The sequence below is a fragment of the Lampetra planeri genome, chromosome 30 (assembly GCF_965212315.1).
Source record: "Lampetra planeri chromosome 30, kcLamPlan1.2.h2, whole genome shotgun sequence".
NCBI classification, from domain to species: domain Eukaryota; kingdom Metazoa; phylum Chordata; class Hyperoartia; order Petromyzontiformes; family Petromyzontidae; genus Lampetra; species Lampetra planeri.
This window is the reverse complement of record NC_136136.1, coordinates 6092814-6117162: the sequence shown is the minus strand read 5'-3', so window position 1 is coordinate 6117162 and position 24349 is coordinate 6092814. Positions and strand designations below refer to the sequence as shown.

The 24349-nt window shown below is 53.4% G+C and overlaps 1 protein-coding gene across 1 annotated transcript in view; it reads left to right on the top strand.

The window, feature by feature from the left end:
• LOC144728859 (latent-transforming growth factor beta-binding protein 1-like) overlaps nt 1–23992 on the top strand; it is a 108178-nt gene extending 84186 nt beyond the window's left edge. Inside the window, exons 38-43 of the mRNA XM_078608550.1 lie at nt 5107–5235; nt 10126–10266; nt 11467–11631; nt 16736–16978; nt 17543–17695; nt 19308–23992. Coding sequence (XP_078464676.1) covers nt 5107–5235; nt 10126–10266; nt 11467–11631; nt 16736–16978; nt 17543–17695; nt 19308–19468 — 992 coding nt within the window. The 3' untranslated portion in view covers nt 19469–23992. The remainder of the gene's footprint in view (nt 1–5106; nt 5236–10125; nt 10267–11466; nt 11632–16735; nt 16979–17542; nt 17696–19307) is intronic.
• The last annotated feature ends 357 nt before the right edge of the window (nt 23993–24349 follow it).

Here is a 24349-nt window from a genome sequence, read left to right as displayed (position 1 = left end):
CAGATTAGTCACCACATTCGGCCGGCTTTTGTGCCATTATCAACGACCCCAATTGTACAAATTTGATAATAGCCCCGCGATTACAAAAATTGTGCGCGGCAAAAAATGTAATATTTCCTCATTTGTGCTAAGCGCGGTGGGAAGAGCCCTCTGCCGAGCGTGCAAGCTGCGGTTCCCTTTGGGCCAAATTGCCATGAGGCAATAATTGGCGTGCGCATGATGAATGGAAGTGGTGCGTTAGTATGCGTGTGTGTGTGTATGCGTGAGGGGGAGCGGTAGTGTAGCGGTTAGCGCGCTGCGCTATGCACCCTGCGACCCGGGTTCGATTTCCGCTCACGGCCAACACCGGTGACGATTATCTGAACCGGTCCCGGGCCTCCCCTAGGTCGACTCGGCCTCAAATGAGAACCTGGTGCGGTGTGTAAACATCGCCACTGGGGAGACAAAGGCGGTCGGGCGTTGTGCTGGTCACCCACCTCTTCGTGTACCGTTCCGGCCTTCATAGGTGCTCGCTAAACAGCACTTGCCCCTACAGTCTATTAAGGCTATACGGGGCATCTTTGTCTTTTGTGTGCGTGTGGGGATCGGTAGTGTAGCGCTTAGCACGCTGCGCTACGCGCCCGCGGACCAGAATTGGATTCCCGCTCACGGCCAACAGCGGTGATGATTATCTGAGCCAGTCCTGAGCTTCCCTTAGGTCGACTCGGCCTCAAATGAGTACCTGGCGCAGTGTGTAAACATCGCGACTCGGGAGACAAGGGTGGCCGGGCGTGGTGCTGACCACCCACCTCCTCGTGTACCGTTCCGGCCTTCATAGGTGCTCGCTAACAGCACTTGCCCCGAATGTCTGTATGTCTGTATGTACGTGTGTATGAACGTTTAACTTCTTTCTCACCGAACGTGCTCATGGGATGTGCGTGGGGAGGACAACGAACTAAACACAAAAAGCGTCTCTGTTCGGGTTATGTGGGGGGAATCTGTCTGTGTTTTGCGTATGCAATGTGCATGCAATAGTGCATGCAATGCGTATGTCATGTATTTGTTAACTTCTTGGTTTCGTATGCCACTGTGGAGGAGGAAAGCCACGACTGGTGTTAATGACTTGCATCTGTGCGGCGCTCGGGGGCCTTGTGTACATGTTGATGGAGCGCGCTGGGGGGCTCGCGGAAGGGCACAACAACAAAACGAACGGACGAGGACCTGGGCTTCTGCGAGCGTGGCTTCACACTCCGCCGCTCGGCAGCAGTGTCGCGTTACAGTTTTGCAAGCGCAGCTAATGATGTGGAGGGGTTTCTGCTTCTCTCTTCTCCCTCCGAGCTTGCGCAATTGACCTTTTGACGGCTCCACCGCTTCCCAGCTCCGCTTCACGCTATTAAACGTCGTCGTTTTTGCGTAGCCGTACAATTTAAAAGAATAAAATCGAAGGCTTCCCTCTTCGTTTGGCGGATTAACCCGAGTCGCTGCCGCTCATTTTACAGATCGAATAGAAAATAATGAACCCCACCGACCCGTTTTATTTATTTAATTTATTTAATCGATTTGTGTCTTGTTTTAACAACAATATATATAACCCTCTTCTTGGTTCTTTCGGTAAAGTCACGTAGAAGGGAAGTAATAAAATAATAAAAATAATTTTATTATGTTATTATGTTTTAGTTTTTATTACTTTATTACTTCCCTTCTACGTGACTTTACAGAAAGAACCAAGAAGATGAATCCCTGCAGTCACGAAAGCTTTAAATCGAAATATATATAACAACGAACAATATTTTCGATGTCGTTTCGGCCCTGAGTAACGGTGAGAAGCCCTCGCGAGCGTGAGCGCCAATGCGCCAACACGACGCTCGTGTTCACGCAAAAGCACGGAGGGCATCGGCCGCTGCGCGTCACGGGGCGAGCGTCGAAGCTGCAGCAACGGCACCAAAAAGCTCCCGGCGCTAAATTGTGCGAATAACCGGCGAGCTCGCGTCGATTAACCCCTCCGGCGCTCGCCGTCAAGCGGCCAGAATCGTACCGCCGTGACCCTGGGCCTTCGCGAATCGTCAAGGGCCCAACGTTAAGTTTCGCTTCAGCCAGCGGGTCACGTTAACATTCGGCCGTGCGCCCCCGAAGGGAATTCCGCGTTGGGCTACGATACCTCACGGCTTCCCACACATGAACCACGATACCTCGCTGCTTCCCACACATGAACCACGATACCTCGCTGCTTCTCACACATGAACCACGATACCTCGCTGCTTCCCAAACATGAACCACGATACCTCGCTGCTTCCCACACATGAACCACGATACCTCGCTGCTTCCCACACATGAACCACGATACCTCGCTGCTTCCCACACATTAACCACGATGCCTCGCTGCTTCTCACACATGAACCACGATACCTCGCTGCTTCCCAAACATGAACCACGATACCTCGCTGCTTCCCACACATGAACCACGATACCTCGCTGCTTCCCACACATGAACCACGATACCTCGCTGCTTCCCACACATGAACCACGATACCTCGCTGCTTCCCACACATGAACCACGATACCTCGCTGCTTCCCACACATGAACCACGATACCTCGCTGCTTCCCACACATGAACCACGATACCTCGCTGCTTCCCACACATGAACCACGATACCTCGCTTACTTACCACACATGAACCACGATACCTCGCTGCTTCCCACACATGAACCACGATGCCTCGCTGCTTCCCACACATGAACCACGATACCTCGCTGCTTCCCACACATGAACCACGATGCCTCGCTGCTTCCCACACATGAACCACGATACCTCGCTGCTTCCCACACATGAACCACGATGCCTCGCTGCTTCCCACACATGAACCACGATGCCTCGCTGCTTCCCACACATGAACCACGATGCCTCGCTGCTTCCCACACATGAACCACGATACCTCGCTGCTTCTCACACATGAACCACGATGCCTCGCTGCTTCCCACACATGAACCACGATGCCTCGCTGCTTCCCACACATGAACCACGATACCTCGCTGCTTCCCACACATGAACCACGATGCCTCGCTGCTTCCCACACATGAACCACGATACCTCGCTGCTTCCCACACATGAACCACGATACCTCGCTGCTTCCCACACATGAACCACGATACCTCGCTGCTTCCCACACATGAACCACGATGCCTCGCTGCTTCCCACACATGAACCACGATACCTCGCTGCTTCCCACACATGAACCACGATACCTCGCTGCTTCCCACACATGAACCACGATACCTCGCTGCTTCCCACACATGAACCACGATGCCTCGCTGCTTCCCACACATGAACCACGATACCTCGCTGCTTCCCACACATGAACCAAGATGCCTCGCTGCTTCCCACACATGAACCACGATGCCTCGCTGCTTCCCACACATGAACCACGATACCTCGCTGCTTCCCAAACATGAACCACGATACCTCGCTGCTTCCCACACATGAACCACGATGCCTCGCTGCTTCCCACACATGAACCACGATGCCTCGCTGCTTCCCACACATGAACCACGATACCTCGCTGCTTCCCACACATGAACCACGATACCTCGCTGCTTCCCACACATGAACCACGATACCTCGCTGCTTCCCACACATGAACCAAGATACCTCGCTGCTTCCCACACATGAACCACGATGCCTCGCTGCTTCCCACACATGAACCAAGATACCTCGCTGCTTCCCACACATGAACCACGATGCCTCGCTGCTTCCCACACATGAACCACGATACCTCGCTGCTTCCCACACATGAACCACGATACCTCGCTGCTTCCCACACATGAACCACGATACCTCGCTGCTTCCCACACATGAACCACGATACCTCGCTGCTTCCCACACATGAACCACGAAACCTCGCTGCTTCCCACACATGAACCACGATACCTCGCTGCTTCCCACACATGAACCACGATACCTCGCTGCTGGGTTCGTCAAGAAGCCACAAATCATCACGCGAACTCTGTCCATCTTCGCAGCGGCGGTGGCGGCTTTTGGCTGGCCATCGAACAAAGACGGCGCCTTGTCGCGCGCTTTCATGCGCCCTTCTGCGGCCGTCTCGAACGCTCTCTCTTCGGATATAAAGAAGCCACTGGAGCTGTGCACATCTAGATTGAAAAGTAACTTCTTTAGAATTGCACTTTGTGTTTTTGCTCGTTGTCCTTCCTCCGCACGTCCGATTCGCGCGGCTGGCTACGTACGGTGCGAAAGAAGTTCAACGTACGCACGTGCGTACACGGACGTTCTCTCGCTCCCTCTCGGCGGACGGTTGAGGAGACGCTCGAGCGAAAATCTCCGCGCGTAGCTCGTCATGCCCGCTGTTGCTGCAACCCGAGCCGATTGTCCAGCGGAGAGAGGGTTTATTAAATCCCGGGAGCCTCCTTGATAATTGCTTTATATGTTTTTCCACCAAATGAAACAAAATAATCGCCGCGGCGGAAGCACGTGCGAGCATCGTTTTGCCAGCTGTGTAGCCGCTTCGCAATCGCTGGAGAGCTTCTTTTGAGGGAATTGAACTCGAAGCTAAGGGGGGATACAAACGCCGCATGATCAATGTTTTGACTGATGGCCCTGAACCACACGCACACACGCAAGAAGAAGAAAACAAGTTTACCACCATCAAGAGTACGGACGCACGGATAGGTCAACCGTGAAAGAGAACAGACGTGGAAGATAATTATCTAATCATTTTATTAAAGCAATACATTGCACGGCGAGGTTGCCGGTTTGGCTCAGGGGTGAGATCGCCGAGCCAGCACGGATGAGGGCACGGGTTTGTGATTCTGGTTTCAGCCGTCCAACGGGGATGGAATCTTTCAGGTTCCCACGCGCGGTGAGGGAATGGTCTCGGCGCGGTCACCAATGGCTCCGCACGTTACATTTACGTATTCTCGTGACCGCTTTTTCAGGAAAGTCCCGTCAAGCTTTTGCAACAGTGGGCAAATTTGGACAATGGCTGGCTGCTGCTGCTGATGACGACGACGACGATGCCGATTCTGAAACTCGGTGGTTTCGCCGACTTTGTCGCGGCGACGCCGCTGGCAACCGGCCAAGCCGTCCGTCTTGCCGTTTTGTCTCGTGCGAGCAGACGCCGACGAGTGCACGCTATTCGGACGCGAGATCTGCAAGATGGGACGCTGCGCCAACTCCCGACCCGGCTACACCTGCCAGTGCCAGCCCGGCTACTTCTACAACGCCGTGAAGCTGCAGTGCCTCGGTGAGCCGGCGAGGGCGCGGGGGTTTGGGGGGGGGGTGCTGTCGCGATCGCTCCACGACCACGCGCACGGCGCAAAACATCGGACGTCGCGACGTCGCGTCAACGCGCCACCGATCCACGGCTAACGTCACTTTGCAAATGACATTTAAGCCGGTCCCTTCACCAACTGGCGCTTGCCAATGTGGTGAAGTATGCTCAAACGACCACTATGATCGATACGTCGTTGGGGAAGTCTTTCATCCAACGTTGGATTGACAGGGCCGCAAATTTACGACATCTGCTTTGAGATGCTGTGGCATTTAAGAGATTCATTGATGCAAATCATTATCCTCATCACACCGCCACGCACATCCTCTGCTCCCACATTTTCACTCCACGGCTCCCACACGCTCTGCAGGCGGCGTACGCCACGATTTCACTCACTCACCCATTCTGCGCCATTTGACCCTCTCCGGCTCCCCTGTCTCTCGTTTCCCGTTCTCGCTATCGCTGCTCCCCTCCCCCCCCACCCCCCCCCCGTTCTCTCCTTCGCTCTCTTTCGCTCTTTCTCGGACAAAGTAGCGAGGAATTCGACGGTAAGAGTCGCTTAACCAAATGTCGCTGACAACTTCATTTGCAGGGATGGATTTTAATTTTTTTCAGTTGGTCGCTCGATCATCGTCTCACTTAATATTTCAAATCCAGTTTTTTTTTCTCCGTGCCTACGGCGTTTGGTCGCGCATTGCAGATGGGGCCCCTCATTTTTCTCCCGTTAAACATGCACATTGTAGTTTTTTTGTGTTTTGCCCTCGCTCGAATCGTTAATTTACATTTGACCGTACCGCTGCCAAAGACTTGTCAGATGGATAGGGTTTCTAACAGCGTATCGAGTAACCCTCAGTGAAATGTTACATTTCAGTCTTGGAAACCACCAAGGAGGGGGGGTGGGGGGGTGGGGGGGGAGTCGAGTCCTCTTTTTTTTTAACCTCCCATTCCCCACGGCGGGGGACGTTTCAGCCACCATCTGAAACCGTTCAAGGGGGTGGGGAGGTGGGGGGCCTCCGTGGCTCGGACTTCCACGGCCGCATTTTTTCACCAAACCGCAGCTACGCTCCGGCTCGGCCTGGCCAGGCCGGGCCGGGCGTGGACGGGGGGGGGGTCCAGGCTGCCGGACCCAGCACCGGGCCAGCTTCCTCCCCGCGGGGGACGCGTCTTGGCTCGCGTTACCCGCGGCACATTTTCGCCATTCATGTAATTGTGTTGGTTTTTCCACGGTTCCGTGAAGCTATGTGTGTGCGCGCGAGCGCACGCGCGCGTGTGGCTGTGTACGCGCGTGTGCGTGCGTTTGCGTGTGCGTGTGTGCGTGTTTTTGTTTTGGGGAACGGTGGCGCAACGGTTAGCGCCCTGCACTACGAAGGAACCCGGCGACACGAATTTGATTCCCGCTCGCTGGCCACCAACACCAGTGACGATTATTTAAACATTTTCCTGGGCCTACCCTAGGTCGACTCAGCCTGAAATGAATATCTGGTGCGATGTATAAAAAAAATCGCCACTGAGGAGACAAAAGCAGCCGTGCGTGGTGCTGGCCAACCACCCCCTCGTGTGCCGTGCCGACCTTAATAGGTGCTCGCTAACAGCACTTGTCCCAACAGCTTGTTAAGGCTATAACGGGGATCTTTGTCTCTATTTGTATGTATGTGTGCACGTGACTGTGGGGAGCAAAAGTGTTGTGGCTAGCGAACTGCGAAATGAACCTGCCGACCGGAGTTGGTTTTCCCGCTCATGGCCAACACCAGCGACGAATGTGAATGGGTTTTGGGCCTCCTTGAGGACCTGGCGTGGTGTGTAAACATTAGCACTGGGGAGACAGCCAAGCATGGTGCTGGCCACCCACCTCCTCTTGTGCCGTGCCGGCCTTCGTTGTCACTCACACAAAGACAAAGATCCCCCATGTAGCCTTTTGAATAGACTGTCAGGGCAAGTGCTGTTCGGCCGGGTGCCATGCCCGGCAGCCTTTGTCTCCCAAGTGACGATGTTTACACACCGCACCAGGTACTCATTTGAGGCTGACTCGATCAAGGGGAGGCCCAGAACTGGTTCAGATAATCGTCACTGGTGGCAGCCGTGAGCGGAAGTCGCCGGGTTCGTAGCGCAGTGTGCTAACCGCGACGCCGCCGCTCCCCACACACACTCCACACACTTGGCCACGCACTTGGCCACACACTCACACACAACAACAACCGCTATTCGCTACTAGGTGGCGGTGATGTCACCACGGCGCTTGTGACAGGCTAGGTGCACGTTGAGGCCACGTGAAGTGTTTAACGCCCGCTGGCAGGTGGTCACGGGGCAGACCCAGGTGCCACGGGTCGACTGACTAAGATGACCGAGATGACTGGCTGATGCACCACCTCTGCCCCCTACTGTGCCAACCACAACTCACACACACACGCACATACACACTCATGACACTTTGCTTACCACACTCAAACATTCGCTCACCACACTGCAGGTCACAAAACCTCTATTTCTGCCTTGCCCCCCCTCGCACTGCTCAACTCTTCCTCCTCGAGTTCTTCCGATAAGCTCGCTCAGGTCAATGAACGCACTCGCTCTTATCTATTGCGCCTTCAGTAGCGCCGTCGCGTGTTCGCTGTGATCGCTTGGCGTTCCCAGCCAGCCAGCATCCGCGATTACAAAAACAAAAAACATCGCCGGACAATTTCCACCCCCCCCCCCCCGAATTCAACAACAACGCGACGAATCGGAAACGCGATTTCACAACAACAATACGCGCGGCCGTCAAATTTTTTTTTTACAATTGAATCCCAGCGTTTAATAAAATAAAAAGAATTATATATATAATAAAAACACATTGACCCGTAACAATTTAACGGCTCGTTTAAGGAAGCCTGGGCGCGGATCCCTGAGTCAGAAAGCGACTCGCGCACTGCGCCCGTTAAAACAAACAGCGAGAGAGAGAGAGTGGGTGGTGGGGAGGGGATAGGCGGCGCCGTGGCTGCCACGGAGTCAACGCCTCGAGGCCCCGGGTCTGCACTTCAAGATTTCGCTCAACAGAGACCCCCACCGAGAGAGAGAGAGGGGGGGGGCGGGGGGCTCGCTGGCGCCACGGCCCCGACGCTTTACGGCCGCTGTGCTATGCGCCCGGGCTTAACGTGGGAAGAGCGATGTTGGCGTGGGTGGGGGGGGGGCAGGGGTGGCGCGGTGGGGGGTTGCAAGGATGGCGTTGGTCAGGAGATGCCGGAGGAGGAAGGTCAGAGAGTTTGTTTTCGGCAGGACCTCCAGCAGGAGCCGTAAAGAGTCTTTAAAAAAGCACACACAGAGCGTGTCATCGTTGTGCTGCTTTGGCGTAACGGTCGGGACGCGCTGGTACTGTGGAACCAGAGGTCGCCGCTTCCATCGATTTGATATCCTGACGACGCTGTTCAGGCGACGGAGCGAGTTTCTTTCAATCCTCCTGCGCCGCACTGGTCCACCCAGTGGTCTAGACGGGGTCGCGGCGCGCGCTCAGTCGACGGTCCATTGGCAGGTCGCGTGTGGGTCTCCCACCTTTTATCGAGATGTCTGGCCGGCAAGGAAGAGAAGGCCAAATACACTCTAGGAAAAGGGGGGGGGGGGTGGTGCTTTCTAGATCTCCCGAGCAAAGGCCATCACTCGCGCCAGTGGTGGTGCAAGCGAATAATAACAATAATTTCACGGCTGCACCTTTCCCTTCAACGACCGTCGCACCGGCCACAGAACCACGGGTCCCGTCGTCGGCACGCACCGTCAGCTTCCTCCACAAGCGCCGCCCGCGATTCTCCCGCTGCACGGCGCGGAGGCCGCGAGAGTCGAGGCGTCGTGGGCGGCGTGGGCGGCGATGCGTCGACCTTGTCTTTGGCCCCGGTTTATTTTTCGCCTGCCAGGGGGCTGAGCGGGCAAGTGGGCGAGCGAGCGAGCGAGGGGCCAGCGCTGCGTGAGCTAAAAGCCGGGCTCATCTCCTAGGAGTCCGATAAATAAAGCGCGCTGTCAAAATAAATAATCCCATGCGCGTGTTTAATTGAATATTTACTGCACATTTGGTTTGGCTTTTTTTTTTGCAAACGGTATGGATTTGAATTCTTTAAATGTTTTGTTGTTGCGACATTTAATAGAAATATACAATTACCTACATCTGTGAGCTGTGGTCCAGTTTCTGATCCACATGTCGTAGTAGGTAACACACACTGATTATGCGTGTCTGGGCACACCGTGCACGTTGCTTTTCATTATTATTCCAAAAGCGACCCCAAACTTCCTCTCGTCCACCTCTACGGTTCACCGTTTTGATCCCCAGGTTCCACCTTCGGTAGCTGCCCTAGGTGCACATGCTGGGCTCTGGCGTTCCTCCTGCCGCGTTCCTCCTGCCCTGTTCCTCTGCCGCGTTCCTCCTGCCGCGTTCCTCCCGTCGTGTTCCTCCTGTCAATACCTCGAGATGTTTCGTGGGCTCGTCGTACGATACTTTTTGTTTTTGCTCGTACTTGATCTCAATCCCTGCTTTTTGCAGCCTTCCTTGTTAATCTCTTCCATATAAATTTTTGTAGTTAATTTCCATTGGACGTTTTAACGACTATGATACCAACAAATCAAATCTGAAGGTGGTTAACATCTTCTCCGCTCATCTCTTTGTCGACACCAGCTGGAGCCTCGTGTAAATCACGTGACTTCTGTGAGCACCACTTTGTGGGGGGCGGGGGGAGGAGGAGAGTCATCGGTGGTTGCCCTGCGGACAGACTCACCCCCGCCACATGAATGCGGAGTTCTCACGGGGAGACCCACGCGAGCCGGCGATCGAGTTCGACTGCGACCCCATTACATTTGTTGTTGTGCCCCTCTCCCCCCGCGCGCGGGCGGCCCGGACCTCCGCAGACATCGACGAGTGCCAGAGCCCCGGGAGCTGCCTGGACGGGCAGTGCTACAACAGCGAGGGCAGCTACAACTGCTTCTGCACGCCGCCGCTGGTGCTGGACGACACGGGCAAGCGCTGCGTCAACCGCAGCGGCCCCGCCGGTACACACTCCGCGCCAGAAGCGACGAGCGGCGACGCAAAGTTGAGGTGGCGTGGGAGGTGGGGGGGGGGGGTGGTGGGGGGGGGGGGGTTGGGGTGGTGGGGGTTGGGGTGCAGCAGAATGGAGGGGAGCTGTTGCCGATCGAACGCACCAAGCTTTGAGTCGGATTGATTTAGAAAGGAAGGTCAATAATGGCTCGAGCCCTCCCGTTGACCCAAACGCTTAACCACCGCGACCCATGCAATCGCCTGCTGCACGTACGTGTTGTCGAACTTCTTTCGCACCGTACGTAGCCAACCGTGCTCGTCGGAGGTGCCTTACCCCTAACACTACCCTTCTAGGGCGACCAGCCATCCAGCCACGAGTACTCGTCCTCCCGCCGATCCGAATTCTTAGCCTTAACCATCGCCCCGGCACAAACACCCCCACGGCAACCCCCAATGTCTCCCCTCAGCCACCCCTCCCAAGGTTAAGCCCCTGCCCCCTGCCCCCTGCCCCCTACCCCCTACCCCCTGCCCCCTACCCCCTGCCCCCTGCCCCTCCGCTCTCGACAACTCAGCCCACGTCGTTGAGCCCCCTGCTTGGACCCCATCGTCGTGCCGCGGTGGACGTTCCTCCGCTTCCCGCTAACCGAGGCGGGCGCGCTGATTTAGGAGGTTTGGATCGGAAAGAGAGACCCCCCCCCCCTCCCGCGGGGGTCGTGCCGAGCGCTGTCGATCGATCTGCTTTAGGGCTTGCGCTGGGTGGGAGGGGAGGGGCTTTCTCCCGACGTTAGCGTCACACTCCAGAGGCAAATGACTCGGTTTGCTGACGATGGGCAGTGGCGTACGATCGTATGTGCTTTGTCTAAGAGAGCAACGTGTAGCTCTCGACTGACCTTTGCCTTATGAGTGTACCAATCGACCAGCAGGCAGCTAACCACAACGCGACTTGTCAGTGGGAACACTTACAGATTGGCCAGTACAGCCACCTGACCAAGCCGGGCAATCATCCTGGGATAGCCGGGACGGGCGGCAACACCCTAGCGATCTACGTCTGAAGATGGGCCATTGCTCGAAACGTCACCTATTTTACGCGTATATATATTCACTATTAGAGTCTCACACACCGGTGTTGCTGTTGAGTTTGCGTTACGGGAAGGATGTCCGATGGCCGTGTGTGACCACACCGCGCCCCCCCCCCATTCCCCGCCCCCGCGCAGACGAGCACCTGGACAACGTCCACGTGGACATCTGCTGGACGGAGCTGTCTCGCTCCTTCATGTGCAGCAAGCCCGTGGGGCGCCAGACGACCTACACAGAGTGCTGCTGCCTCTACGGCGAGGCCTGGGGCCCCGAGTGCGCCTTCTGCCCCCCCAAGTCCTCAGGTGCCGGCCTCTGCAGACTCCCAACGGGGGGGGGGGGGGTGTGAAGGGGAGGGGGAGCTCTGGCTAATGGCTGCGTTGGATGGTTGGGTGGGTTTAGTGGGAAATGCTGCTGTATGATTAGCTAGATGGCTATTTGGTGACGGTCAGTAGGGAGTGATAGTGCTCGTGAGTGGTTAGCTAGATGGCTAGTTGGTTACATATTTTTGTTATTACATATGTATCTTTCCTGTAAGTGGAAGAACAAAAATCATGTTTAATATATTTTTTGTTTTTGTTTTATCAACCCAAATGTTGCTCATTGTGCGAGTGCACCCAAGTGGCACCTTGACCGGCGTGTTTCGCTAACGATGCTGCGCGGAAGAGTTGGCGGTGCCCAGCGTTTGTCGAACGGTGGAAATTACTTCATTGGGAAACTCGACCTTGTGCCATGGAACGGGGGGGGCTGGGGATGGGGGGGTGGAGGGGAGAGGGGGTGGGTGGGTGGGGAGGAGGTGGGGGTGGGGGGAAGGGGGGGGTGGCGGGTCAGTCTCGTTCGCCGTTGCAACACCGCCAAGGCCAAACCCGTCGACGAACCCGCCGAGCGGTTGCATAAATAACACGCGAAACGCCGTAATTGTTTTAATTGGCAACCCCCAGACGCGAGCGCATGAAGCCAATCGCTCCGAGTTCCTCCACACCTCAAGAGTCACGCGGCAAACCGGCAGAGAAAGCCGGAGAATTCCGGGGGTCGAATAAACAGGCCCTTGGCTCGGGAACTCGAACCGCGTCACCGACAATGCTACGAGCGCCGCGCGGTTAACCGAACGAATTTCCACGCGGTATCTTGATGGAGTTCCCCAGCCAGCTTTCTGCGGTTGGCGTGCGTCCCCCGCGGCTTTCTAAAACGTTTCAAAACAAGCGAAAATTGGTTTTCGCGACGGCGAGCGTCGGGCAGTATTTCCGCGAATTAACTTCTCTCACATTGGCGATGGGTGGCGTCAATGTTGGGTGGGAGGAGGGGGATGGGGGTTCATTCACGTTCACCTCGAACGGCACGCGGTGCGAAAGTTCCCGCATTGACATCGTCATCGGGCCGTCGAGTCTCCGCGCCGACGCGACGTGAAGATTCCGCTCCGGACCGCAGCGTGGAATTCTTTTAGCTCTTTTTTTTTACCCCTACTGCGGTCCACCGTGGCCAATTTTTTTTATTCTGTAAAAAAAAAACTATTTATTCGAGCGATACAGATTCTATTTTCGTTGGGTTTTTTTTTAAGAAATGAATTCCGTGACTTTGTGCCACGCGGGGCCCTGTTTCGTGGGTGGGCTGGGTGGGGGAGGGACGGGGTGTGGTTGTTCTGCATGCCTTCTATGAGTTAAGGGCAGCTGTGGGATTTCGTCTCTAATTGTAAAATTGAAATTGCTCTAAATTAATTTAAAGCGCGCACATTTGGATCTGAAATTAAATACAGTACGGTCGCATTTTCATTTCTGGCAGCGCATCCACGTCCATCGCCGCTTGCTTTGCAGTCACTCAGAAGTGTCCCAGGGTGACTTCACCCTGAACGCGTGCAGTGTCCTCAGATCTGAGAAGCTAAGCAGGCTTGTGCCTGCTCGGTACTTGGATGGGTGACCACCACCATGGCTTGCCAGGTGTTTTAGGCGTGATGGGGAGGGTGCGGTGGGGGGGGAGGTGGCCAGGGTATGGCAGTGCTGAGTGTCACCCTCTTTGGTACAGGGTGGTGGGTTTTCTCCGGGGTCTTCCCGTTTCCTCCCACGTCAAATCAACCGCCCATGAATGGAGTTGGCCAAACGCCCCGAGATCCCAATGTAGCAATGGCACCTCCTCAAATCAGCCTCGAGGCACGACGAGGCTTTCCTGGACAATTAACTGGTGGCCATTCTCACTTACCATTGACCGTGACGCAGGAAGTCACAAAATCCCAACTCTGGACACAGCCGTCGGAAGAAAAACAACGCAAGCGTTGCAATATTTGTTTTTGGAATTGCTACCAGCAGCAGCAATGCTCCTAATAATTCTCAGTTGCACCCGAGTCAGCTGCGCGAAGCCAAAAGGTCATCTGCGAGAGGTCGCTCGCTGGTGTTTGGTGTTTGTTGTGAGGCGTCGTCCGTGGCCACGGGGGGGTGGGGGGGGGCGGGGGGCGGCGGGGGGGGGTGTGGCTGCCCTTGGTCTTGAATAACTTTGTGGAATCGTCACCGATGTTCGGGGGGCTGGCACCGCCTAAACGCCAGGCGCGGCAGAGACAACTGAAGGCGAGAAAACATTCTTGAAGCGGATACAAAGGAAATTGAAAGCACACTTCGTGGGGACATTTGTCACGCACTTCCAAGAAGCGCGTCACCGCTGAGCGTGCCGGTTGTTTTCCGCACGTCGGAATTTTCGCCGCATCGTTTATCTGTTTATTTCCTTTCTACAACTTCCAAGGACGCTTTTCAGGTTATTTTAAACATCTGATGTTATTTCACGATTCCCTAATCGGCACAGAGAGGATGCGACTGTCTCATATTATATTTTTTTGGCCCGTTATTAAAATTGCAATACTTAGACTTAGCTTTTTGTCAAGCCTTTTCTTTTTAAGTTCACGTTGGATTATTTTTTTATTCGGAAATTCCGCATCACGTCTAGTTTTTTTCTCTTTACCATTTTTTTATTGCTGACGTTCAAAACACGAATGTTGGATTTTTCCGTGTGCCCAACCCCTCACGGCCCCCTTTTCTTTTATTTTCTAAAACCTCGTCGCCGGTGGCCTCATCCGGATCATCTCTTTGATCACGTCGCACGTGGATCTCGCTCCGCTCGCGATCGTACCGGCGGGGAAAGCTGTCAAACGCCACCGTCGTCGTCACGGCCCCCCACCCACCCCCCTCTGCCCCACCCCCTTCCACTTGCACCAGGATCCGCAAACTTGACGGCGGCTCGCGGCTGCCTCGAGGCGCTGCCACTCCCGTTATCATCGTCCCGGGAGAGTTCTCCAAAATACGTCCGACCTCTCCTTATTTTTAACCTCGCGCCCTTTAAGTCCTCAGTTTCGCTTCAAATTCCACGCTTTGCAGGTGGCCGGGTTGGCAGCAAAAGGTCAAGTCGCTGACCTGGGTTCGAATCCAGATTTCGGCCGGGGCCCGCCATTAAACCGCCTGCACGAGCGTTGCGAATCGATGCCTTCTCGCCGGGTCGCCAAATATGACTGCACACAAAAACATTCATGCTGAGCATAACTGACTCTGTCTGTTGCTCGCATAAGTGGGGCTGGCGCTCTTAGTCTCTCGGTCTCTGGCGATTGAAGCGGTCCGCGCTGCCGCCGCCGCGTGAATTCTTCACTCTTGTCCGCGATGACGAGCACCGTACCGGCGATGAGCACCGTACCAGTGATGACGAGTGATGACGAGTGATGACGAGTAATGACGAGCCATGATGAGCACCGTACCGGTGATGACGAGAGATGACGAGTGATGACGAGCCATGATGAGCACCGTACCAGTGATGACGAGTGATGACGAGCCATGATGAGCACCGTACCGGTGATGACGAGAGATGACGAGCCATGATGAGCACCGTACCGGTGATGACGAGTGATGAGTGATGATGAGCACCGTACCAGTGATGACGAGTGATGACGAGCCATGATGAGCACCGTATAGGCGATGGCAAGTATCGTTTCCGGCAGTGACCAGTGCCGCACCGGCGATGACGAGCACCGCGAAGCGACCCAGAGCCCCCGGTCGCGTGCGACCGCTTCGTGCGTTTCTGGCGCCGACCGCTGGCGCGGACATTCCTCAACTTCTCTGGGAGTTATGAGCCGTCGGCCAAGGTTAGAGATGCTGAGCTGGCATCGCCGAATCCCTGGGACCCAATCCGGGTTTTGGCCGTCCCCAATGATTCAGCTGGGCACTCCAGTGCGGTGAGTTGATTATCTCAGCCTGTTACCGACAACCGCGCGCAAAATATCATCGCGTTTTAATTTCGGTTTTCACCTAATTAGGATGAAGTCCAACACCAAGGATGACAAAATATCAGTTTAACACGTAGGCTTTCACAACCAAGTTTAACGGGCTCGCATGATGTACGTTGCCTCAGTAATCCCCCCCACGTGACGCAAAAGCGCAGAAGCGTGCTCACCACATCTACGCCTCTATATAAGGAACGGAACAGTTCGACTTCTCCTGATGAAGCTAGTTGTAATTACTGGCGAAACGTCGTACTCAGATTGTAAATGTTGTGGCTTGGCTCTGCAACACACCGGTGATGCTGTACTAGTATACTACACTATATACTACACTATACACGACACTATATACTACACTACACTATACACTACACTATATACTACACTATACACTACACTATATACTACACTATACACTACACTATATACTACACTAGTGCTGTACTAGTGACGAATTGGCACGTTCTGTTTACGTGACAACCCTTACGAGATGGCTGCGTCGGGTGGTGGAGGGTTTGAACGACACATTTATATATTTACGCGATCTAACCCCCCAAAAATAACTCTATTATGAATAAGAAAATATCGGTTTGAGTGTCATCCGAGAAACACCAATCCCAAAGCAGCAAATCGAGAAGAGTGCTCTGACTATTGTCTAATTTAAAACCATTTTTCTGAAACTTTCTGAATTTTTTTTGTAAAGGCAATCTTGTACTAATAGCACAGTTGTCTACGTACGGCGTGAAAGAAGTTTACCATACATAGATATGCGCTACACCCTCGGGATTACACTACCTACTCTGCCGGATTTCCAAATGCCCTCTCTGTCCCACGATGCTGACATCGCGAATAGAAATCAGGTGCCCTGATTTCGTTGCAACGCTCATTTTGTATGCACGGACGTGTGTTGAACTTCTTTCACACTGCACGTAGCCAACCGTGCTAATCGGAGGCGCCTCCATCATTTTGGTGACTCCAGGTGTCACTCTTGCACACGAGACTATGCCAATGTGTCGACTACCACCCGCCGGCTAGACAAACTCAACGTGAAACTCGATATTCTACACCCGCCTATCTCTTACCACGAACTCGACCAACGTCACTTTGCTCTCCTTGGCCGCTAATCCCTCCCCGCGCCCCTCCACCTCCACCTCCCATCTCAGACGACTACGCGCTGCTGTGCAACATCCGCATGAGGACGGACGTGGACAACTTTGGCCACTCGCTCGACCCGTCGTTCGGCTATTCCGGGCCGTACGGCGGCATTGGCGGAGACGGCGCGTCCGGCCCGCACTACCTGCCCGAGCCAGAGCCCAACTTCCTGGATCGCGGTGCCGCAGCTGCCGCCGCCGGTGCCTCCGTGGGCTTCTACGAGGACAACGTCCCCATCTTCCTTCCCGACGAAGGTGCGGAGGAGAGAGGGAAGCAGCTTCCCCCGTCGCTCACAGATAGGGCGCAGAGGTGGCGAGATGTTAACCACGTCGCCTGGTATACGGGAGATCGTGGGTTCGATTCCGACCCTGATGCCTGCCAGTACGGTCACTCCTAGGTTAACGTCGTGGTTACTTTCTGGATCAAGTGCGACTTGAAGTAAAGCGGCGTAAAGCGAAACCAAGTTCCAGGACGAGATTTTTCTTCGCCAGCCAAAGCCCATTGACATATCCAGTAACAATTTTTTGCTAATAACTATAAACAGACAATTTAATAGAGGTGTGAGTTTTAACTAATCTTAAAGAAATAATTTGAGCGGCGGTTGCTTCGCGTTGAGCAATGGTTGCGTTGCGTGTGCCGCGTGTGAATGCTCGCGGTGGTGGTGGTGACGATGGCGGTGGTGGTGGTGACGATGGTGGCGGTGACGATGGCGGTGGTGGCGGGGACGATGGCGGTGCCGACGGTGGCGGTGGTGGCGGTGACGATGGCGGTGCTGGCGGTGACGATGGCGGTGCTGGCGGTGGCGGCGGCGACAGCAGCAGGCTCGTACCCGTACCGAGAGGGACTCCAGGCAGAGGAGTGTGGCATCTCGCACGGCTGCGAGAACGGCCGCTGCGTTCGAGTCCCTGAGGGCTTCACGTGCGACTGCTACGTGGGGTACAAGCTCGACAACCTCAGCGTCGTCTGCGTCGGTGGGTGCTCGCTGGCCGGCAATCGCCGACACGTTCCGTCGCGGCCGTGACGACCACGAGTTGGGGTTAATCCCTGGATTCGCCGAAGCCCCCTCCTCCTCCTCGTGTTGTCTCACTCCTAAACTAAAGTAAAAAAAACTATGAGCTCTATTTATTTTACCAGGTAAAAGCCCACTGAGCAAATGACAGCTCAACGAAGCGGCTTATCACGTGGAAATTTATAGCAGCCCAATACTCTGAACGCACATGGGTTCTTAATGTGGAGGAAAAAAACAGAGGACCTGGAGAAAGATCCACGAGACCACGTGGAGAGAGACACGCAAACTCCAAATATGCAACAGGCGTCAGGGTCGGGATCGAACCCAATACCTTCTGTATACCTGGAGAGGTAGTGAACATCTCGCCACCGTGACACCCACTTCTGATCTCCGTTTTGTGTTCACGTGCTACTCAGTGGATGTTGCCCTCTGCGATGTACGTGGCGAAAATTAATTTGCCGTTGACAAAGAAAGCGAAATGAAAGCCGAGAAAAGAAGTAGTGCAAGAAGTATGCACACTTGAATTGGAATGCCATCGAGAGTAGAGGCAGACCGAAACTGAATTTCTGGTTTCGGCCGAAACCGAAGCCGAAAGTTTAACTACACTTTCGACCAAGACCGAAACAGAAAGGTATATAACCGAAGTTACCGAACACAAGATTTATGAAATATGTCATGATGCAATGCTACTTTAATTAAAAAGAAATCTAGAACTAATCATTCAGAGCCTGCAGTAAGAGTCGCTAAATATCAAATCTTTAGGTGTTACTTACTTAGTAATTATATCCAAACAAACGAATGTTGTAGTTAAGAAACAACAGTTTTTCCGCATTCATATCTACATTAGCAGACCGTGGTTGCGGCTGTAACCTCGCTCCCAAGCTGCTGCTGCTGCTGACCTGTGTGTGTTTGCAGCCTATCGCATAGGATTGCCTAGCGCCGACTGACCGGCCGATAGGCAGAGTGATAGACGTAGCACTAGTGTTATATTCTAAAAATAGATCTTCGGTTGTCGAATGACGACCGAAAGTCAATATCAGTTTCAGCCGAAACCGAAACCAGACCGAAAGTTAAAAAATGTACTTTCGGCCAAAACCGAAAGTATGCCGAAAGAGGCCATTTGCCAACTTTCGGCGCCGAAACCGAATTTCGGTCGGCCTCTTATCGAGAGACAGAATTCAAACACACGGATTACGAACCACTCGTGGCCATTTTATATAGCGCCTTGAAGCAATGAGGCTGGCTGCAGGCAGAGGAGGCGCTATATAAATCTACGATAGGAACTTCTTTCACACCATACGTAACCAACCGTGCTAATCGGAGGCGCTATATAAATCTACGATAGGACTTCTTTCACACCGTACGTAACCTACTGTGCTAATCGGAGGTGCTATATAAATCTACGATAGGACTTCTTTCACACCGTACGTAACCTACTCTGCTAATCGGAGACACTATATAAATCTACGATAGGACTTCTTTCACACCGTACGTAACCAACCGTGCTAATCGGAGGTGCCACGACGACGACGATGATGATGCCCTCCCATCGCCCGTCGCCCTTCTGCTTTCAGACATCGACGAGTGCGAGGAGGAGGCCCCCGCACCCTGCGCCAACGGCCGCTGCGTCAACGCGGACGGCTCCTTCCGGTGCACGTGCGACGCCGGCTTCATCGCGTCGCAGCGGGGCAGCCAGTGCCTGCCCATCCCGTGGGCCCTGCTGCCCGGCCGCTAGTGCCCCACGGCTCTCTCTCTCTCTCTGTCTCTCTGTCACGCACGCACGCACACACGCGCAGCCAAACGGGGTTTCCGGCGCCACCTCTGCCGGAGCCGCCCGCCGCCCCCGGGGTAACGACGGAAGGTTCCGAACAGAAGCGAATTCCGCTGGGGGGGTTTTTTTGTTTGTTTCCAGCCGGCTCGTCCACGGGGTTGTGGAGGGGGGAGGCGGCTGTTAATGTTGGGATGTAGCTCTGCCCGGCGCGCTTGCGAGGTCCGTACCGTGGGTCATTGGGCTCGATGTCCTGACGTTTCACTCCCACGCGCCACGAGCTACCTTCAGGAAATAAGTCCGCCTCCTGCGGAAGCTGGGACCACGCGTTGTGTTGGCTGAGCTGGCAGATTCTTCGGTAACCGAACTGAATCGGTGGAAACGGACTTTGTTCGCTTTAATCGATTCTATTGATAGATGGCCATTACCCGTCTCTCCTGAAACTGAATTGATTCGGTGGAATGTCATTGATTCACTTGAATTGAGTCACTTGAACTGACGATTCATTTGAATTGATTCGGTTGAATTTCATCTGTTGCATTCGTTCGGTTGGCTTGATTCGATCGCATTGGGGGTCGATTCTGTCAAGTCTATTCGGGCGAATGTATTCAGTCGAGTCGAAGCGGGCCCCGTTCCCGATATAAGCTCCCAGCACGTGGGTGCGAAACGTCGGACGTCACAGCGAACTACGCGCGGCGCAACCTGAAAATCACAACGGCGAGCTATGCGGCAGCAGCGACCACGAAACCCGACGCAATGTTGGTTTTCTAACCTTGGTACAGTATATGGGTGTGTGTGTGTGGATAGTCGAATTCTTTTTGAAGGAACAAACCCTTTTATTTGAATGAAATGCCAAGACTGCATCCCTATGAATTATTATTGTTGATGTTGTTATTGCAATTGTATTACTCCCAAACACGACATAAACCACGCTGCTGCCTGCTGTCTGTATAGTTATCAAGTGCGGTAATTGAAGATTTAAAAAAAAAACACAAACAAGTTAATACGTTTCAGATATATATTAAAGAAATGCATTATTATTATTATATTTTTTCGCAGATATTGTCGAACAGGGAGCGCGATGAGATTCTGTGTGTTTGTGTGTTTGCTTCGCAATTCTTTTATTCGGTGGCGAGATGTGAACTACCTCGCCTGGTATACGGGAGGTCGTGGGTTCAATCCCGACCCTGACGCCTGCTGTATATTTGGAGTTGGCATGTTCTCCCCGTGGTCGCGTGGATTTTTCTCCGGGTCCTCCGGTTTTCCCTCCCACATTTAGAATCAACGTGCGTTTAGAGTATTTGGCTACTATACACTTCCACGTGATAAGCCACTTCGTTGAGCTATCATTCGTGTCCAGGTCGCTTCTGAAAAGGTGCTACATAGCTCAGTGGACCTGGTAAAATAAAACAAGTTTTTGGTTCACGGTTAATGAATTGCAGACGTGTGTGTTCACACGCGTTATTTTTTCTGAGAGTTCAACAACAAAATCACTGCCACTCTTGTACAGTGCTAAGTGTAAGTCGCGCGCCTTGTTCACCGTATTTGTCCGTTTCTTGGCGTAACTATTAGCAGAGGTTATACCGACGCGTCGATGTCGATCTGAAGCTAACAACAAGGAAGCGAAGCGGACGTTAATAGGCAGCTTTTCAGGCCATGACGCTTCTGCACGTCGCCTGTGCTTCATTTACACGAGGCCTTTGCCCAAAACGTTGCCTATAATATACGTCTTCTTTGGTTCTATCGGTAAAGTCACGTAGATAGAAAAAATAATAAATATAAAAACCACGACGTTTCGATCACAACACAAGCGGTCGTCATCAAGAAAAGGGGGTTAAGCCTCTAAAGGCAAACTGTTTTGTTTTGCCTTCTTTGGGGCCACGCGTGCGAGCGTGGTTTATGCGCCAGCAGCGTTGCTAAAAAAACACAGCAGACGGACAGCAACTGCGTGCGTAAGATTCACTGCGCTTCGAATAGAATAGCGCTGCGTGTAAACGCGGTTCGTAAATGACCCCTTGCAACCACTAGAGGCCGCTACAGTCACCCTCTTCCCCCCCGGCCCCCCGCCCCCCCAAGTGTTTAAATTAGAATGGATTTCAAGTTTAGATCCCCTCCTCCAGCCCCCCCCCGATTCCGAGAAGGGAGGTGATGAATCTTCACAGCTGTATCATTCGTATTCAGCAAATGGCACACTATGCATTCCACCAATCGGTTATATAAAAAAATAAAATCCCACTTTAATACATTAATCTTAAATTTCGATTTAAAGCTTTCGTGACTGCAGGGATTCATCTTCTTGGTTCTTTCGGTAAAGTCACGTAGAATGGAAATAATAAAATAAAACATAAAATAATTCTCACGACGTTTCGGCCACAACGCAAGCAGCCGTCCTCAGGTGCAGAACAGGTCTGTCGAGAAGACAGAGTCTTCAGACTTTTCAGTCTTCCATTCTACGTGACTTTACCGAAAGAACCAAGAAGACATTAATCCTAGTTCAGAGGATCATTTTTTCCACTTTATAAATTAATCCTGGGTCAGAGGTCAACTGGGCCCGTCGTCGTCCCTCTGGGATGGGTGAATTACAGTCCACAACAGTTGGTGGCCCCATGAATCCCACGTGGTATGGACCACTACCACGTGAGGCATACCACTGATACATGGCACCACAATCAATCAATTGTCATTACTGCAATGCAATCATAACCACACTAATCGAGCACTCCAGGTGGATGGTGAGAGGGGTATTATTTAACCTGCCAATGCTGTTTGTAATTTTATCCCCCCCACCCCAAATCGAACGCCCAATCATTTCTGTGTAGATGTGACCTAACTTGATGTTTGCATTATTATTATTATTACTGGACAACGCCAATGCGTGTTGAGCGTTCCGCGAGCTTGCCTGCCTAAAGGTATTTGGAAGTCTATCGCGGCCCTCGTTAAAGAGCAACGGTCTCCCCATCACTGTCCTATAGCCACACTGGTCCCCGACATAGCAATGTGGAATTTCAATTGTTACTGTGCGCGAGACTTCTAACGAGAGTTGAGCACTGTTCGTCGTGTGGTTAGGTACGGTGGGGGTGTCGGGGAACGGGGGGGGGGGCACTTTGACTTCACTTTTGTTAAAACATCCCACGTCCTCATCGGGACGTTTGAGGCACGCAGAGGCAACCGACCGACCCCAATCAGTGGTTTTAACAGAAGACAGCCGAAACTTTGACGCGCGCAGAGATTCGCAGAAGACGTTGCTGTGCCGTGTATAGTTTACCTTTGCATGCGCTGCCGTGATATATGTGTGTTTCTTGTGGTGGCCTCTGCCCTGTGGTGCAGACCTTACGGTCTTTTGTTTGTCTTTTTTTTGTCGCTGTTTTTGGTTGTAATTTTTTTTCTCGATCGTTTCTGCCTTTTTCTCTTCCTCCTGCCCAGCTTTTATTTTGGTTCATAATCGATTTTTATTTGTGGGGGGGGGGGGTGGTTGGGTTCAGATCGCCACCTAAGAAATATTTTGCGTCGTACACCCTCCGCCACCCGCCCCACGCGGCCAGTTATTATTAAAGTTGTCGCGTGAAACAAACGTGGCCGATTTGTCACTGCCGCAACAGCAGCAGCACCATTAGTGGGTGGCGAGATGTTAACTCCCTCTCTTTGTATACAGGAGGTCGTGGGTCCGAACCCGACCCTGGCGCCTGCTGTATATTTCGAGTTTGCACGTTATTCCCTCCACATTAATAATCAACACGCGTTTCGAGTAATTGACTGCTATAAATTCCCACGTGATACGCCACTTCGTTGAGCTATCATTTGTGGCCAGGTCGCTTCTAAAGAAGAGCTACATAGTTCAGTGGACCCAGAACACATGGAACAATTAGATAGTATGGGCGTTTCGCTGGTAGTTACAACCAGCATCATCAGGCAATTTCCAACACTACCAGATGTGCTGACGAAGTTAATACATTGAGCCACGTTTGTTCATCACGCGACAGCTTCATCAATTTGCTGTGTCTGGTGGCGGAGGGTTAACGACGCGACATTTTACAACACGTGCTTTTAACCCCCAGAATAAAATAAAACTCAATTGTGAATCCTCCTAATACCGGTCGCGAAAGCCCTACACGTGTTCAGCTTTGTTTGTTTGGCTCTGCGGTCCACGCGTTACTAGGACGGGCGACGGAGAGGGTGCCCGCAACCTTCCGTCCCATCGCACCGTGAGACATTTGGACTCGATCACCGGTGCCTCTCGCCGTAGCTCTAACCCCGGATTCCCGGACACCACCCCCAGCCACCTTGGTGACGATGGGAGTCGCGACGCGGGGAGAGTTTAGGGAGGTGCGTCGCGATCGTTCGCTTGAGCGGATGCCGTGCGCGGAATGTAAATTAGCTGCGTTGTGTAACTAGCACCGCGCGATGCGATGTATTAATAACGACTCTGTACAACAACAACAAAACAAATACCGGCTATGTACTTTTAATAAATAAACAAAAACACGACACGCGTCTTGGCTGCACGAGCAGCTCCGGGCCGACTCGTCAATTCTATTCGCCCAGAGGTCGCGCGCGGGAGGAGGTCGCGTCTGCGTCCGACGCAGAAGCCAACTCGGGGCTGTCGTGAACGAAGTGGATGCGAGCGGCGCGCCATTGACTCCACGTGGCAAGACGCTTCACGAATCCACTGGTGTGTGCGTGTTAAACCAGCCGCGCTATCGCTGCGCGTATGAACAACATGAAGATCGAAGATGTCATCGTGGCCACCGCGCATCGCATTCTTCCCTCCACCAGAGTCGACAGCCGCTGCGCCGTAGACGCACGGCGACCCCCCCAAGACCTGCCCTCACAGTATCCCCCCACCACGAC